At 43.4% G+C, this 15,575-nt stretch overlaps 2 protein-coding genes across 3 annotated transcripts; both read right to left on the reverse strand.

Annotated features, from left to right (window-relative positions):
* Window positions 1–190: 190 nt before the first annotated feature.
* Window positions 191–5,288, reverse strand: LOC110973921 (uncharacterized). The gene is made up of 10 exons (XM_022225144.2): window positions 5,190–5,288; window positions 4,888–5,009; window positions 4,397–4,537; window positions 3,385–3,514; window positions 2,723–2,829; window positions 2,193–2,334; window positions 1,779–1,963; window positions 1,222–1,396; window positions 872–1,047; window positions 191–472 (listed from the first exon to the last, which is right to left on the reverse strand). The coding sequence occupies exons 2-9, from the start codon at window positions 5,002–5,004 to the stop codon at window positions 905–907; spliced, it is 1,140 nt and encodes a 379-aa protein (XP_022080836.2). The 5' UTR covers window positions 5,005–5,009; window positions 5,190–5,288; the 3' UTR covers window positions 191–472; window positions 872–904.
* A 1,511-nt stretch (window positions 5,289–6,799) lies between these two features.
* Window positions 6,800–14,195, reverse strand: LOC110973922 (uncharacterized). 2 transcript variants are annotated; one of them, XM_087145222.1, is made up of 9 exons: window positions 14,042–14,195; window positions 13,262–13,411; window positions 12,327–12,467; window positions 10,349–10,475; window positions 10,067–10,176; window positions 8,790–8,937; window positions 8,450–8,634; window positions 7,802–7,973; window positions 6,800–7,313 (listed from the first exon to the last, which is right to left on the reverse strand). In XM_087145222.1, exons 2-9 carry the CDS (start codon window positions 13,397–13,399, stop codon window positions 7,177–7,179), a joined length of 1,158 nt encoding a protein of 385 aa, XP_087001348.1. In that variant the 5' UTR covers window positions 13,400–13,411; window positions 14,042–14,195; the 3' UTR covers window positions 6,800–7,176. The 2 variants fall into 2 exon arrangements, with proteins under 2 accessions (XP_087001348.1, XP_087001349.1); XM_087145223.1 differs by lacking the exon at window positions 14,042–14,195 and adding an exon at window positions 13,728–13,747.
* Between the last annotated feature and the right edge of the window lie 1,380 nt (window positions 14,196–15,575).

Raw genomic sequence — 15,575 nt, forward strand, 5'->3', positions numbered from 1 at the left:
TGCGTCGATATGGAAGCCGGGCTTTATTTTAAAGACGTACATAACACAACTTTAGAGCAACGACCTAGCGCACGCAACCAGGGCATCAGCATAATTCCATGGACGGCGACCAGCTCACAATTTAGGACAATGCGCGCCAAAGTTAGTCGGTATCACAAGAAGACAAGACAATGAGAGCAAGACCATTGGGTACGTTTGATTTACAACATTTTATTCATTTCATGTACCCTTCTATATGAAGTTATGGCCTCAAATGGGCCAAACTTGATCGACCAAATCTGTATACCTTCGGCTTTTAAAACTGACCAAAACTTAAATCATCCACTGAAATATCCGGGGCTCAGTGATTACACGGCAAGTCATTTACTAATTGGTAAAACGAATTATTGGTAATAAAGTTATCATTGACTAAAAAGTAGGGTTCAAAAACCGTAAAGTTAACTTGGTAGTCGTCGACAGGTGGTCCTCGATTCTGTAGGACAAACAGAATAATTTATGGATTGTAAATCAAACTGAGCATTACGTAAATATTAAAATCATCGGGAATTTCATGATGCCCAAATGGATAATCGTCATGCATTTATTGCAGTGGGTCACGTTTACAGGAAACTTCGGTCTTGTACTTATAAGCTATCATAAAACATAATCTAATGAATGCAACTATTTGAAGCGTTCAGAATGTGCTAAGTAGGAATGAATAGTTACACAGTGTTGAAATGAGCTTATAAATAGAAACACCCCGTTTTGATCTTGTAGATCCTGTGTCCGTTCTCATTATGAATTTCAAGCATTAGCGCTTTCTCTCGTTAAAATAATGCAGATGCATCCCAATAGATAAGAAAATTACAGTGACAACCACTGCCTTACTTACTCTGTTGAAGCGGGTCCGACGGAAGGGCTCCCTCTACAGGTTGGTGTAGAGCAGGAGGTTGGGAGAGAGGATTCCCTTGTTGCTGATTCGTCCGGAGGTGGCGTCAGCAAGGAGCTGCGCCATGACCTCATCGGGCTGCAGACTGGGGTTCTGGCCCAGGATGAGGGCAGCGACGCCTGCAATCATTGATAATGCATGAGTACATGTGAATAATGCAGGAACTGTTGGTATTACGATGAAATGCATTTGTCGCGGTCGCACCGCTCCCAACTAAATGAACACTTTCCACCAACATGGCTCTTTTCAGCCGATGAGGGGGTGAATCTTCTCAAGGCAGATAGGATACTCACCAGAAACGTGCGGGCAAGCCATGGAGGTACCGCTGATGGTACTAGTGGCGGTGTTGGAGCGTCCGATCCAGGTACTGGTGATGTCTACTCCCGGGGCGAAGATGTCGACGCAGGAGCCGTAGTTAGAGAAGGAGGCCCTGGAGTCGGAGCTGTCGGTGGCGCCAACGGAGATGGCCTGTGGAATTCGGAGAAATATAGAGAGGAAAAGAGTAATGGATATGACACCAAAGAAACCGAAACTTTGTTGATGTACTTAACAGGGAAGTTAAGAGAATTTCTTTGGACGTTTTCCTTGCATACATGTTGTCATTTTGAGACCCTACCTCGGGTAATCCAACAGAACCATTAGGCACTTTATAGAAATGGATCATTTGCGTCCCAAATGAATAAAGTTTCAAACTGTTTCCTCCACAGTATTTCGGGCCTACAATTTCTCTGCCATCTTTGGTCCACTTTCCTTATAAAGTTTTACAGCTTAATGTTAATTGAAGAAATCGGGGTACAAATACATATTCCCATACTGTCAAAGAATACCCCGTGTCAAGTTTTGAACTCACATCACGAGCTCTGGCGGGAGAGTAGTTGCAGGCATCGGCGTTGCTGTTACCGGAGGCAACGGACACGGTTACTCCGGCCTGGACGAGGTTGCGGACGGCCAGGTCCACGGACAGAGAGGCACCTCCACCCAGGGACATAGAAGCCACGGCGGGGAACTGAGCGTTGACGGCCACCCAATCCATACCTTTAAAAAAATCAAGACCGACATTCGACTTACTTGATCTGTTTTACGTGTCAAGGGTCAGTGTAACCCTAAAACTATTACCGGTACCCTTATTGCCTGGACAAGCAAAATCCCCACCAGTAGGGTGTAAAATAGCTATGGTTCCGCTTATATGACATACCTACAATGTTCAATTTAATATGAAAAGCGCTGGGATGTTTGGTCAGGTGAGCGGCTTATGGGAACCTACCGTCGATGATGCCGGAGAATGAGCCGGATCCCAGACAGCTGAGCACACGCACACCGTAGAGACGGGCGTTCTTGGCAACACCGTAGGTGTCGCTACCGACGGTGCCGGCGCAGTGAGTCCCATGGCCGTTGCAGTCAGTGCCCTGTCGGAGAAATAACCATTGGGGATTTAGGTATACCGTACGCAACATTGTACGCATCATCACTGAATATGCCACAGACACCATGGTTGCGACTTATGGACTGTCAAGAATGGCGCCTAAAATTGCTCTTGGACGAAGCTTAGTATAGCAAACTGACTAACGTTTTACAGAGGTGTGACGTACATACATGTATACATGTATGTCAGAGTCGGCCATGGAGTCGGCACAGATTGTGCCGACCCCCTTCCCTCCTTAGGAAATAAGAGTAACGACTCCATCCCCACCTTGATACGCCAATGGCTGTTGCTAGCCTAAATTGGCGTAACTTCTAAGAAGTCAGACATGAAGTTGAGACGGTTTTATGTTGTCCCTTCAGATCTCTACTTACATCTCCGCCAATGGCGTCGTAGGCGGCAGTGGCGCGGCCACCGAAGTCAACGTGGGTTGGGATAATACCGGTATCGATGACGTATACGCTGACTCCACTGCCGTCAGCTAAAACAAAGGATTTGGCAATAATGTCAATGATTTTGTGTTAGGTTTTGGAAACGATGTTGGTGGAAAGTCAAAATTTTCAGTGGTAGCGCTATTTGATTAACTGTCACTGTCACAGGCCATTAATGCATACACAACTTTGCAAATGAGAATGCCCTTATTGTTTTGAAATCCAACTTATAAAAGAAGGTGTGTTTGTTTCAATTAGTTATTGAAAAAAGAAATCCTTTCATTAAAGGATACCAATCTCGCCGTGGGTCGAAATTTCACAAGTTAGTCTCCTAAGTTACAAATTAATCGAATGTTAACCAAATAACCATCAGTGGAAGTAATTTCATGTCAGCCTTTCATTGAATATTAGTCACTATTCGACTTTGCATTAAGGCAGAAAAAGAGGGAGTGCAGCTTTATAGCCTTTTTAAAATTCCCATTTTACATAAAAAGCCCATTTTACAATCCCTTTTGGAATCAAACATTATGAAAACAAATATGCCAATGATCATAAACACACGGTATTATGCAATTGACAACACAATGACAAAAAGAAAATCTTACTGGACGGGCTGTAGCTGTCATCAAGGGGCAGATCCCGCTGGTTGATACGGTCTAGACCCCAGGAGCCGAGAGCCTGAGACCGGACGATTCCATCCTCCTCAACGAAGTCAACAAAGTCCAAGCTACGAACCTTTTTTTAAAAACCATTAAAGAAAGATGACTTTAGTCCTTTGCTCATTTGTCCCTCAAGAGAGAACATGTTTTACGAGGGCTGTTTATTCTATGCACATTATTTTCGCCTCAGTACGGAGGTCATCCTCCAGAGTTCCCCATCAAAATGTTGTTTTAATGCACCATTACTTTTATTTAAAGTGGCCACCATCAATAACAGTATGCTCAGTCAGTTACTAACTGTGAAATGTCAGATGAAATTGTGCTTCATAATTATTTTGGATGTGTTGAATTTTTATATATGTGACCTGTCATCACAAAATGAGCTGAAAGTCGGAATTTAAAAAAAAATGAGATATTGGTACTTTCTAAAACAGCATAATGAGAGCTTTCCAATGGCACGTACACGGAACACGTAAGGTAAAAGTACAGTATAAGGTGATAATGCGACATTACTCTAGCAGCTTCGCGTCTTTGTTTCTGACACTGTTTCAACATTTCTGACAGGGCACGAATAATGCTATCATTGAAATTGCTGAGAAAATAACATGTTTAAATATCTGGTCCTGCTGACAAAATTGGAATTAAACAGAGCCGTTACTCTTTCAAAATATTACAAAATTCCAAAATTGACCTCCAATTCAATATCTGACTTTGAACCCTCAAAATAGGAAAGAGCAAAATGTGACTTTAGACTCATTTTGTCGTGCCAGGTCACATATGAGTAGGTAGCATTGGGAAAAATTCTAAACGAATTCCGTGAGTATGTTCACTGCAATTGCCCCGTATAACCGACTGTTGAAACTTTGTAATGGTAATCCCTATACCAGTCCTGAATCCACCAATTTCAGTTTTATTTTTTCTTCAACACTCCGGGTAGTGGGGGTTACTTGGAACTAACCAATTCTAGCGCCTTCTCGTTCAGCTCAACAGTAAGGCCCTTCATGACGTGCCTGATGCGCTTGAAGATGCGAGCCTGGAGCTTGCCAGAGCGGAAGATTCCCTGAAGTCTGTCGGCAATCATGTCAACATCAACATCATCCTGACCAAACAAAAGTTCCGTCAAAGTTAGAAGCGTCTTCCTTTACTGTTACGGAGACCGGGGCATTCTTCCTTGTTTCAAACAACTCACAATGCACACTTCTTGATGGGGTTTATCCTCAGGTTAGCTCGATTTTGTTGCTTGCCCTAACTTAAACTGAGGACACAAAATTGTGGCCAATTTTTGTCGCTTTTCTTGCATGGAGCTAGGATTTCGATATGAGGTAAAATAACTCTTATTTTCAGTCAGAGAGCGTGGTAGCGATTGGAAAGGACCAGAGCCTATACTGTCCCATAAGCTAAAACTTTGAGAATGAAACAATGGTGTGGAGTTTTGATGTTCCAAATTACCTTCAGGCCGACAATGTAGCGACCAGCGATGCGCTCCTTAGCCGTGCGGAGTGGGGCAAAAGCCCCACTGGCCACAACGACCAAAACAGCCAGGGTACACAGAATCAATCCGCGCATGGTTGCTGGATGCGGGGAAAAGAAGGAAATTTCGGGTTATGAAGTTTCAAAATTCAATAAATAAGCCCATGGGCGGACCGACTTTTCGTCAAGTAAACTATAAAGAGGGCCTCCTCTCGTGCAGCACAGACATTTCGGTAGCAAACCAGATACTCTTCAGAAGTAAAGTACCGATTCATACTCACGTTTTTCTCAGTCCGTGTCTCGAGGAAGTCCACAAACAGGAATGACTTCAGCTAAATGATTCGCCGCATTTATAGCATTTCAGTGAGTAGTCTGTATCGATTAATATCGTTACGTCATCATTATCAGGAGCAAATACATTTGCAAACTTTTCTTTTCCTTTATCGCATTATTGTAAAACTTGTGCTTTTATATACGAAGGCATTATCTTTAACCGGATTCAAAATCGAACTGATATTAAAGATTAACAAGTGATATTAATTAAAAAGTACCGATTAATCGAGTTGCGCCCATTGTTAAGAAACCCCATAAGCGTAATTCTCTTTGGATAAACCGCGTGGGAGTTAGCAGTCTTCTGGAATTTTCTGTCATTAATTCCAAAAGGTTCTTACTTTTTCGAACTGCAAAATCCCTCCAAGGAAATACATGCTGAGGGTGTCAACGTCCGGTGAAATGTATTATCGCAGGAGGGCGCTCACCGCAGAAACGTAGACACATCGTTTCTTCAACCTCATTCCCATTTTCCCCTTTGAAAATTTTCCGTATAAGCTGCCGAAGCGCCCCAATATGAGACTATACTGAAAGAGAAAAAAAGAGTGTTTAGGCTTACTGATTTTATTACCACATCCAACCGCCTGCTTTGCTTCACTAATAGCCAGGTCATAAGGGAGATGGGTTAAGGCTGGGACCGCTTATTTCGCTACTTTTTATTTTTAATTATCACTGTAACGTCATTAGCCGTTTTCTGTTGGCGTGTTTACAATTTTACTCCATAATGCCCTTCCCCAGGTTCATCCCAGCTCTGCATCCGCCACCCAATGAGAAAACGGAAAGAAAGCGGAAAAAAACATGGTGCTTCAGTAAGAGTTTGTCGTAAAAAAAATTGTATTTCAATGTTAGTTACGTCGCATTTTCAAAGTCTTTAATTAATTAGGCTTGCAGCCACTAATATTTGATTGGAGAGAAATCACTTTCCCGGTATATTTTTGAACACGGATGACGACAACAAATACAATCTAAAACGGGCACACTTCTTCTCCCTCGTGTCATGGGGCAGTATGCCGTCCTAGTGTTCAACGTTGACGGTACTTGGTGCATGCAATTCAGGCGCAATGTAAAGGTCTCCGTTTAAATTGCACGCTATTGATTTAAAATAGCTCCCTCGACGCATGTCCACTTAGATGAGATCCTACATTGCCATTGCGAAAATCATTGAACAGGAAATAATGTAATGCTCACCAGATGACGCATTAACAATTCATAAAAAGGAACTTCTTACAAAGGCTTCCTTTAGCGGTTGCAAGAGAATTAAACGGTGATTAACTAAGCTTGATGTTTATCATAATTGCTTTGTCTGTATTGATTTAAGAGTTTATGGCTTCTGGGATCTTTGTTGTAATTAGAAGTGGGAGCAACTTATCGCCAAGGCCACTATACGCTTCGTTGGGAAATTCTTGAAATATGAACAAGAACTATACTGTTTGGTTTATATTGCTAATTCGAAATCTAGCCGTGAAGAGGGGAGTCAGTCGGAAGAAGCGGTTTTTATTTCAAGTGGGCAACACAAAATCCACTATTAAATCATACAGGTGAAACAGCAGGGTGATTGAAACTGAATGAAAATATTTATTGTCCTTCATTTGGTTGAGAGCATTTGCAGCTGCGTCTCTTGATCTGGTTAAATTGAAAACAAAAATCTCAATAAAAGGAGCTGGTACTTTACAGACAGAAAATAGACGGATGACAAAATTATATGTGAGCAATCACGTGGTGTTTGCGGAACTAATATCTTAATATTACAGCATGTATTACGCATGCGTGTTTGGTTCAAGGGGTATTCGTTGTTCTCTTAGCAGTAATGAACCCATAACCACAAAGATTATAAATTTGATAGCTTGATCATCAACTCATTTTGATTAAAATTAAGCCAAAATATTGTGCATCACTCCAAGTTAAATCAGACGTTAGGAAAGTTGATTTGCAGTAAGTCTAAGGTGTGAAGAGGAGAAGGTTGGGCGAGTCGCGCGCGTCGGTGATCTTGTCACGGGTGGCGCTGTTGAGCAGCCTGTTGGTGACGTCAGTGGGGGTCAGAGAGGGGTCATTGCTCAGAAGCAACGCTGCAGCACCTGAAGAAGAACCAAAAGTTTAAAGAAATAAGAGAGAGCCTCAGAGATAGGATGACTCCTTTTTCAATTTGAATTGAAGCAATTAAAGACAATAACTGAGGACTCATAAAGGTACGAGGTATATGCTTATGGTGATCTCACGACTTTTATGGTGATGTCTCCATCTAAAAATATATATAGACTGTTAAAAGTATACAATAGTTCTGACACTCAACTGCAAAGTTTCCACCTTAATGAATGATCCTTCCACCGTATTGTAAACCAAATAAACGACTTCGGGTCTATTTTCTTCCAAAACTTCAGAAGAGAATGCTTTTGGTCTTTTCACGCCATAACTGCCCTTTCTGCTCTAGTTTTCCTGAAATCCCTTATGATGTTTTAACCTGTCATTAAGGAATTCTGGAAGCAACAAAATGGGTCGGAGCGGTTTAGGAATTAGGAAGCCTGTAGCTAAATGTTCAATTATGACACCCGTCACCCAGCCTTACCTGCTACATGCGGTGTGGCCATTGATGTGCCACTGATGGTATTGTACTGATCATCCTGCTCGTGCCAGGCGGAGGTAATGTAGCGGCCGGGGGCGAAGATGTCTACACAGCCGCCGAAGTTGGAGAAATAAGCCCGGGAGTCGTCGCTTTCGGAAGCACCAACAGTAATAGCCTGAAGTGGGGGGAAATGTGACACCGACTTCCATCAGTGGTGGGTGATTGAATAGCGCTCGTAATCGGGCGCCCGACTGAAATCATACTGCAGAACGGTACATGCAGTTTCAAAACAAGCACCCGTTTCACTGAGCCTCGTGGCTTCCATTTGTTTGCTTTTTTTTTCATGGAGATGGAAGATGTAAATATTAAAGAGCCTTCCAACCTTTTAGAGGCAGAATTCCAAAAAACAGTTTGACGTGTACACGTATTTAACAAAATGCATCAGCAGTTTGTTTCATTAATTTTAACATGCTGATCAATTTGAAAGTTCACCCCAAAATGTCACGTGAATTCCATTGTCAAAATTATTGATATTATGCCACACTGAACTGCTTCTTTGGTATGGACCCTAAACACGACAGAAACACAACTGTTGTGACAGCAAAATGTTCGCTTTCAGATTTCATTATGTCGACGTTAGTTCAAACTAACCTCTGGAGCCCTTGCCGGCGATTTTTGGCAGGCTTCGTAGCCGTTGTTTCCAGCCGCAACAACCACCGTCACACCAGCGGCATACAAGTTAGCCACGCTCTCGTCCACTGAGCGGGCGCCACCGCCTCCAAGCGACATGGAGGCCACGGCTGGACGATACCCATACTTAGCTACCCAATCCATCCCTGGAAAAAAAGAAAATCGACCATATATATGTTTTTAGTCAAAGCCAGCGATGAACTGCAGGTGAAATATTAATTGCTACATAAGCTCTCCTTTTGAATCGGTGCGGGATTGGTAAAATAAACAAATGTGAGACGTGACTGGCATTTTCTCTTACCATTAATGACGGACGACCACGAGCCAGAGCCTTGACAGCCAAGCACGCGCACACCGTACACCATGGCTTTCTTGGCGACACCGTAGCGAAGCCCAGCCGCTGTACCGGCGCAGTGCGTCCCGTGGCCACGACAGTCGGTCCCGTTGCCCTGAAAAAAAGCAGAAAACCATGGAGGAGATATTAATTAAAGGCAAGAAGAAAAAAATCGAAATCGGATTTAAGTTTACAAGGCTACCCAGTAAAAATGCTGCTTGGCAAAATGTTCTTCCTGCGCCAAGAAACGGAACCGATCAGTCCAAGACATAAACTGGTAACGAGTAGTCGCTGAGCAGAAATATTCTGTGTCAAATCTGTACGCTTATCGTTCTTTGAAACGCCCCAGTCCCAATCCGCATCCTATTTCTGACCACGGGACCCAAAGTTGTATCATTAAGCAGCGTATTTGCCTTCCAAGGGAGCTAATTTTCAAAGATCTATTCCGCTTTTGTCTAACATTTATGGAGTCCGTCCGTAACAAGGGACGCTTTGAGACCGAAAACCAGCAAGCTCGATCAAAGACCACTGCTTAACCGTGATGAATTTTCGGTACATTTACGCCCTGCGCCTGAGCACTAATTCTTTACGACGTGAACGTCTCTGGTCGGCCCCAAACGTGGCTACGTTCGATCAGCTACTATTTGCCGACTGATAATAGTTAGCTGGTGGAATTTGGCTCGGTGAATACGGGAGCTCAGGTTCATGTGTATGCAGGGTCAAGATGGCATTCAGTGAGCCCCCTACCAATGCAGCCCTTTCTCGTGCAGCTCATAACCTAAAGTCACCTAAATGTATATGTGGACACTGTAAAAGCACCGGGCAAAAAAACAAAACATTGGACGGAGCTAAATTATCGAAATGTTGGTTACTTTTGGTCTCAGTCTTGGTCACTAAAGTTTCCGAAGGATTTACTCAACAGTTGGACACCTTGTGGCCAGAGGTTGGGAAGTTGATATTATTTACACCAATTATACCCAACTGTTTTACAATGCACGCGAGTTTTCAACACGCCTCGAATCAATGCACGAGAGTTGCAGGAGTATTCAATTAAACAGTATATGAGGGAAATTGGCAAACGTATTCAGATAAGGGACGGAAAAAATCATTTACATCGAAAGGAATCCTAGGCCTTGCCCGATTCTGAATCAACAGCACACACTCTTGTGGGATTTGACTGCGCCAGCTATAGCTGGTGGCTTCCATTTTTGCATAAAATTTCCATTTGTGGGGGGAGGAATTACCACAGCGCCCTCAATGGCGTCGTACACAAACTTGGCTCTATCCTCAAACTCTTCGTGGGTGGTCCTGATGCCTGTATCGATGACATAGATGCTGACGCCCCTTCCATCGCCTGGAGATAGAAACACAACTAGTATTATGTGGATTTCAAGCATGGTGAGATTGTTTATGACTGTAAACAGTAATATTACCGGTCTTGGTTTTTGCCTGAACACCAATTATCGCTATTGTACGGGCTCAGAGAGCCATGAGGACTCAAAATTGGCTAGTTATTGCGAGTTTACCTTGGGAGGGAGTGAATTTGTCGTCCAGAGGCAGCGCCCTCTGATCAATGCGATCTAGTCCCCACGTCTCTGTGGTGTACACCATTCCATTCTCTTCAACGTACTTGACAGCAGGGTGAGCTCGCACCTGTTGTTAAAACAGAATACATTACACAGAATGCATACATGAAAATTTCAATGGCAAAACCCTGGCGCTTTTATTCGAGGGTTATTGTTTTAAGCCGATATGAATTTATAATCTTGCAGACATTTTAACAATCATGTGTCCCAAAAGGTTGAATAGACCTTGGAGTGCTTTTGCAGCGTTCCTTGACTCATCAAAAATGGACGAGGCTTTTTTCCCCAAGCTGTGTCTGAATAGCTGAAGGTAACACGCTAGAAGTGGCTACAGCTGGCAGCTCATGGCTTGTGTAGTTGCACGTGTTTAATAATAATTCAGCCTCAGCCGTAACTTCCAGACTCGGTCAAACGAAACCATCGAAAATGAGGTAGGCTTATTCGGCGAGTGCGTGTGTGTGTCAATCGTCGCTGTAATCTCACGTAGTTTGACGCTATCTGGTGTCGACGCAGTTTCTCGGTGGTGCAGAATTTCTCTCGTGAAGGTGGAATAAAGTCTTAGACCCAAGACAAACATGATTCTCGCTCACGTCGTTTCGACGATATTTTGGCGTGTCGTTGTATTTGTTTGGCTAACCTACGCATACCCTTCGGCCGGTTGCCCCAGTGACTGGGTACCTTGGTTAAGCTCTTGCTATCTGGGCCTGGGCGGATCTCTGACTGGTAAATGGTCCGCGGCCGTGCAGGTGTGCACCGATGCGGGCGGCTACATGGTCGTGCCGAGCTCGGAGGGCGAAAACAACTTCTTGAATTCGTCTTTCCACGACAGGACAGGCAAGGATTTCATTGGTTTTTGGATCAACTGCACTGACGCCAAACAAGAGGACGTGTGGGTGTGCTCTGAGGGAGGTGTTACCGCTGTGTCCTATCGCAACTGGGAACCGGATCAGCCAGATGATGGATGCTGGCCAGAAACCCAAGACTCGGCCTTCTTCATCACCAGCAACTACAAGAAATCTCAGATCATCGGCTACTGGGGTGACCGGAGTGGCCAACACGATGACATGTTCATCGTCTGCGAACGCCCCCGAGAAGATGGATGCGGTCGGCGTCCGACCAGCGTCACCCCGTCTTTCTGCATCCCACTGGACGGTGACACGGGCCGGTTGATGCTCGATCGCTGCCTGGTCGGCCACACCTTGGAAGAGCATCCCTCGACCGGGGCATTGACCTGTGCCCGCAGATGTTCAGCGCATCCTGTCTGTCGGTCATTCAACGTGAGAAAGACCGGTCGGCGGGGGTCGGTAGTCGAGGAGTGCGAGCTCAACAGCGCAAGGCGTGACGAGGTCTCCCCGAAGTATCTCACCGAAACTGTGGGATGCATTAACTTCGACATGTCCTGCCAGTAAGTTGGCAATCTCCGAAGATTCTGAACTATCAACCATCTGGATTCATGTACCACAGGGTCCCCTTTCGGTTGATGTAGCTGGCACCAGTGTTGAAAAAGTATAGGCTTTCGATTTCAGTGTCAAGGATGGATGTTGGTTTCACAAAATGTTTCTTATGCTATCACAAAATTTATTCCAATATTGTCAAATACATGTATTACTTTTTCAAAAAGTATATGAGGACAATGCTGCAAATCTCATTTTTTGTTGCTCAGTGTCTTCGACAGTAACAAACTCATTTCAACATTATGGCACCTTTTCTTGTGGAAGATTCAAACCCTCGTCCACTCCTTTTTAAGAGGGTCTGCCAAAAATGTATCTGTCCTGCTCCAAATTTGATTTACGTAAAAGTTGTTAAATGTCACCGTGGATTTAAATTTGGATCCACTTTAACAAAACTGATCAAGGCTCTATTTTGGCGTTTTAAAAACACCGATTATTCATGTCCCACAGTTGGACCTTAAGGTTCTTACAAAACTTAGGGCTCGACTCGGCATAAAGACATGAAGGCCCTTCAGCACGGCTGAAAACAGACGGTTGACCCGGAAGGGGACATTCTCCGTTTGTGCCAGAGACGTCATCTGGCGGGAGACAGCGGACACATCCACGTCATCCTGAAAGAACACGAAAAAACAAACAGGCTTTCTGTAACTCATTCCGCGCCGTGCCAGCACCGGGAATATCTGCTTTTTGCTTGCGGTTTGCTGAGGATTGCATGCTTGCATGAAGATACAAGGAACTCGGCTTGAACTTGCAGACACACGTTTTTCACTTAGCTATGGACCACCCTTAAGGAGTGATTAATCAGTTTTAATAGGTAGGTTTTACATTTTAAATATACGTTTATGTATGTATACGACTTGTCTGGCCATGGAAATTTGAAAAGCGGGGGGGGCTACACCATGTACACTGTATAGAGGGCGATGTTCATGATAAAGATGTACATCTGTTATGTGTATTAAATTCATGCAGAATCTCACATCAGAATGGTATGTGTATGGCTTTTAAAGATTGTTTTCTCTTTTTAGTGATATTGCAAACAATTTAGTCGTTTGGAAATCCTAAAAATTCTTTACAATCCACTTTAAATTTTTTGCTCGTCACAAAAAGGGGAGGGGATAATTTAAAACCCCATCCCCCACCCCACCCCAAAAAGGGGGGGTATACCCCCGTTCCCCCTAGATTTATGCCAATGAATACGTTCTTTTGATACGGGTCATAGTCCATAAGCGATATCGATCTTCTTATAACAGCACCTTTGAGGTGTGAGCTTTCTTTCCACTGGAACAAAACACGGCTAAATATTGTCACTTATTCCCCGTTATCAATAAAAAGCATCTCAAACACGGCTCAAAAATACTAATTTCCCAGTCGGTCGTAAGGAATCGAGCCAATGGCGATTTCTTACATTCAAGACGACGATGTAATCATCAGACAGTCTGTCCTCGACTCGATGGAAGGGAGCTAGGGATGGGCGGGCACCAGTCACACATAGGAGGGAGGTGGCAACCGTGGCAACCAGGTACACGTGCCGAAGTTGGAGCATTGCGAAGTTTTACTGTCAGCGAAGTAAAAACGCACAGTGGGTGAGAGATCGTAACGAGAACTCACTGACGGCCTCTACTTATAATCCTACAGGGATTGACTTTATTTGTCGTAAAACGTCCCCTAAATACCTACCTCCTTGCCCGAGACTGACAACTCCTTAGTAAACTCTTAAATCTTTGGAAACTTTTCCCGCAGCAACAGCCATACCAATGTAATTTTTGAATTTGGACAAACTTACATTTTTACAACCTTGGAAATCTTCACTACAGTGAAAATTAACCTTGAAGTTTAATTAAATGCATTAAGACAATCATAATTATATTTACATGATATTTTAATTGTGACAGAGAAATGAAACATTTAAAAAATCCTGTCTGCCTGTTGTAGACGTCGAACAGTATTCCACCATGGAGCTACCAACTTGCAAGGTTGAAGTTTATTCAGATACTTTCTGTTAGTTGAGATTAAGAAAACTTATTGACTTTTTTTTAAATGTTTGATTTTATTACTGGGCAAAACAGACAGTAATTATTATGCCAGTATCCATGTCATGGAAAGGCCATCGAATGCATCCGAGTGCAAGAAAACGGGCTCGTTTCCGCGAGGACTCTTCGTCAACAAAACATACTAAACTACTCACCTACGAGCAAGTCAAAATTTGGTGGAAATGATGCTGACTGTTGGTCAGGGTATTTGATGATGTTTCATTCGGCGCGATGTTGAAGCAGCTGTGCAAGTTGCACGTCACTTAAAACTCAATATGGCGTCCGCCAATTTTAATCCAATAATAACTTCGGGCAAACCAGTGAGGATTAAATTCAGTTTATCAATTAAATCCGGACGATAAGAGATTACTTGCGTAACAACATCCTAGATATAAATTCTGGTACAATGCCAATTTTCTAGTTTAAATTATCCGGAAATCAAACTGTAAGAATAGGCTACGTTACAAGTTGCTTTACTGTCACGATTTAGCAGTAGTACTGCATAATATGCAGTTTCGCCTAATATGTAGAAACTGCAGAATATGTTTAGAATGACTTGCTGTCAATATAATTTATACGACTTCATCATTTATTCACGGAGAACAAAACCTTAATCATTTCTCCGAAAGGTCATTTTTATGACATGAAAGCACAGTACAAAAATCTTCATTAATATATAATTTTACTGTTAGTTTACAATAATATCAGCATAATATGTATGAAGTTGATTCTTTTTTAAATTTTCATAATTTTAAAGCTATCAACGCAACAATATTCATACGTGACTGTGTTTTTACGAATAGAGCAATTTTAATAGAGCTATTCTCAACGAGGGCGTTTCACAATAGTGCGCCCTCCAAGAGTCTACAACGCGTTGACCAACCACAAGGCGCGAAATTTGTCTACCCATCCCAAACGCGCATTGGGTCGACAGATTTCGGGCACTGTACATGTAATTGGTTAACGCGTTGTAAACTCTTGGAGGCGCACTATTGTGAAACGCCCGTATTCCCTTCTATGGCTGCATCCGAATCTGTTGTCTAGAGCTAGGTCTAGGTCTTCACTCCACTGGAAATGCGTGGAGACGTGTCGACAATAGACCTAGCCGTAGCTCTGGAAGCCCGTTTCGGACACGGCCTATGACTGTGGACAATAACATTGCCGAATACGCGCGCATGCGTAAACGTTTATAAGAGCGCCTAATTTCCTAGTCATCATGGTAATGATCTATCTGCGGCCTAGAACCTGTTACCGGGGGGAATTCTTTCGCGGAGTTGCATCTATCACGCCTGGGCGCCCAAAGAAAGGGGTATAGCTCTTATCAGGTGTGGTGAAGTATCTTCAACACTAGAGGGGGTAAACTGTCGTCTGTTATGCTCTCTTTCTTATATTCATTTCCTTCCCCCTTTTTTCAAGCGGATGCAAAGCCGCCCCCCTTCCGACGTCCATGTGCACAGCATCGAAACGTACTGTTCGTTGAGGGCGCTATTGACTTTAGAAACAGGCATCGTTCAGGGGCATATCCTCAGTTTCATTTGGATGTCATACTTTCTAAAAAGAAAGCGAAAACGGGCATCAAATTCAACATGTATACCGGGCAAGATATGGGACGGGGGGTACCCCCCCCTTACGTGTCCAATCTCGGTACACACTGTAGACTATTGTTGCCTAACACATCCCCCTAGAAGT

The sequence above is a fragment of the Acanthaster planci genome, linkage group LG13 (genome assembly GCF_054643075.1).
Source record: "Acanthaster planci isolate LZ-2023a linkage group LG13, COTS_SCS, whole genome shotgun sequence".
NCBI lineage: Eukaryota > Metazoa > Echinodermata > Asteroidea > Valvatida > Acanthasteridae > Acanthaster > Acanthaster planci.

Bases quoted from the DNA above. Each gene is read 5' to 3' on its own strand.
- LOC110973921 (XM_022225144.2), bottom strand. From the start codon at position 5,004: ATGCGCGGATTGATTCTGTGTACCCTGGCTGTTTTGGTCGTTGTGGCC. The intron at 1,964-2,192 runs GTAGGTTCCCAT...ATTTTTTTAAAG, and splicing joins ATTCTCCGGCATCATCGACG to GTATGGATTGGGTGGCCGTC. The intron at 1,048-1,221 runs GTGAGTATCCTA...CAATGATTGCAG, and splicing joins GGCTTGCCCGCACGTTTCTG to GCGTCGCTGCCCTCATCCTG.
- LOC110973922 (XM_087145222.1), bottom strand. From the start codon at position 13,399: ATGCTCCAACTTCGGCACGTGTACCTGGTTGCCACGGTTGCCACCTCC. The intron at 8,938-10,066 runs GTAATTCCTCCC...GCTTTTTTTCAG, and splicing joins ACGCCATTGAGGGCGCTGTG to GGCAACGGGACCGACTGTCG. The intron at 7,314-7,801 runs GTAAGGCTGGGT...GTTCTTCTTCAG, and splicing joins GGCCACACCGCATGTAGCAG to GTGCTGCAGCGTTGCTTCTG.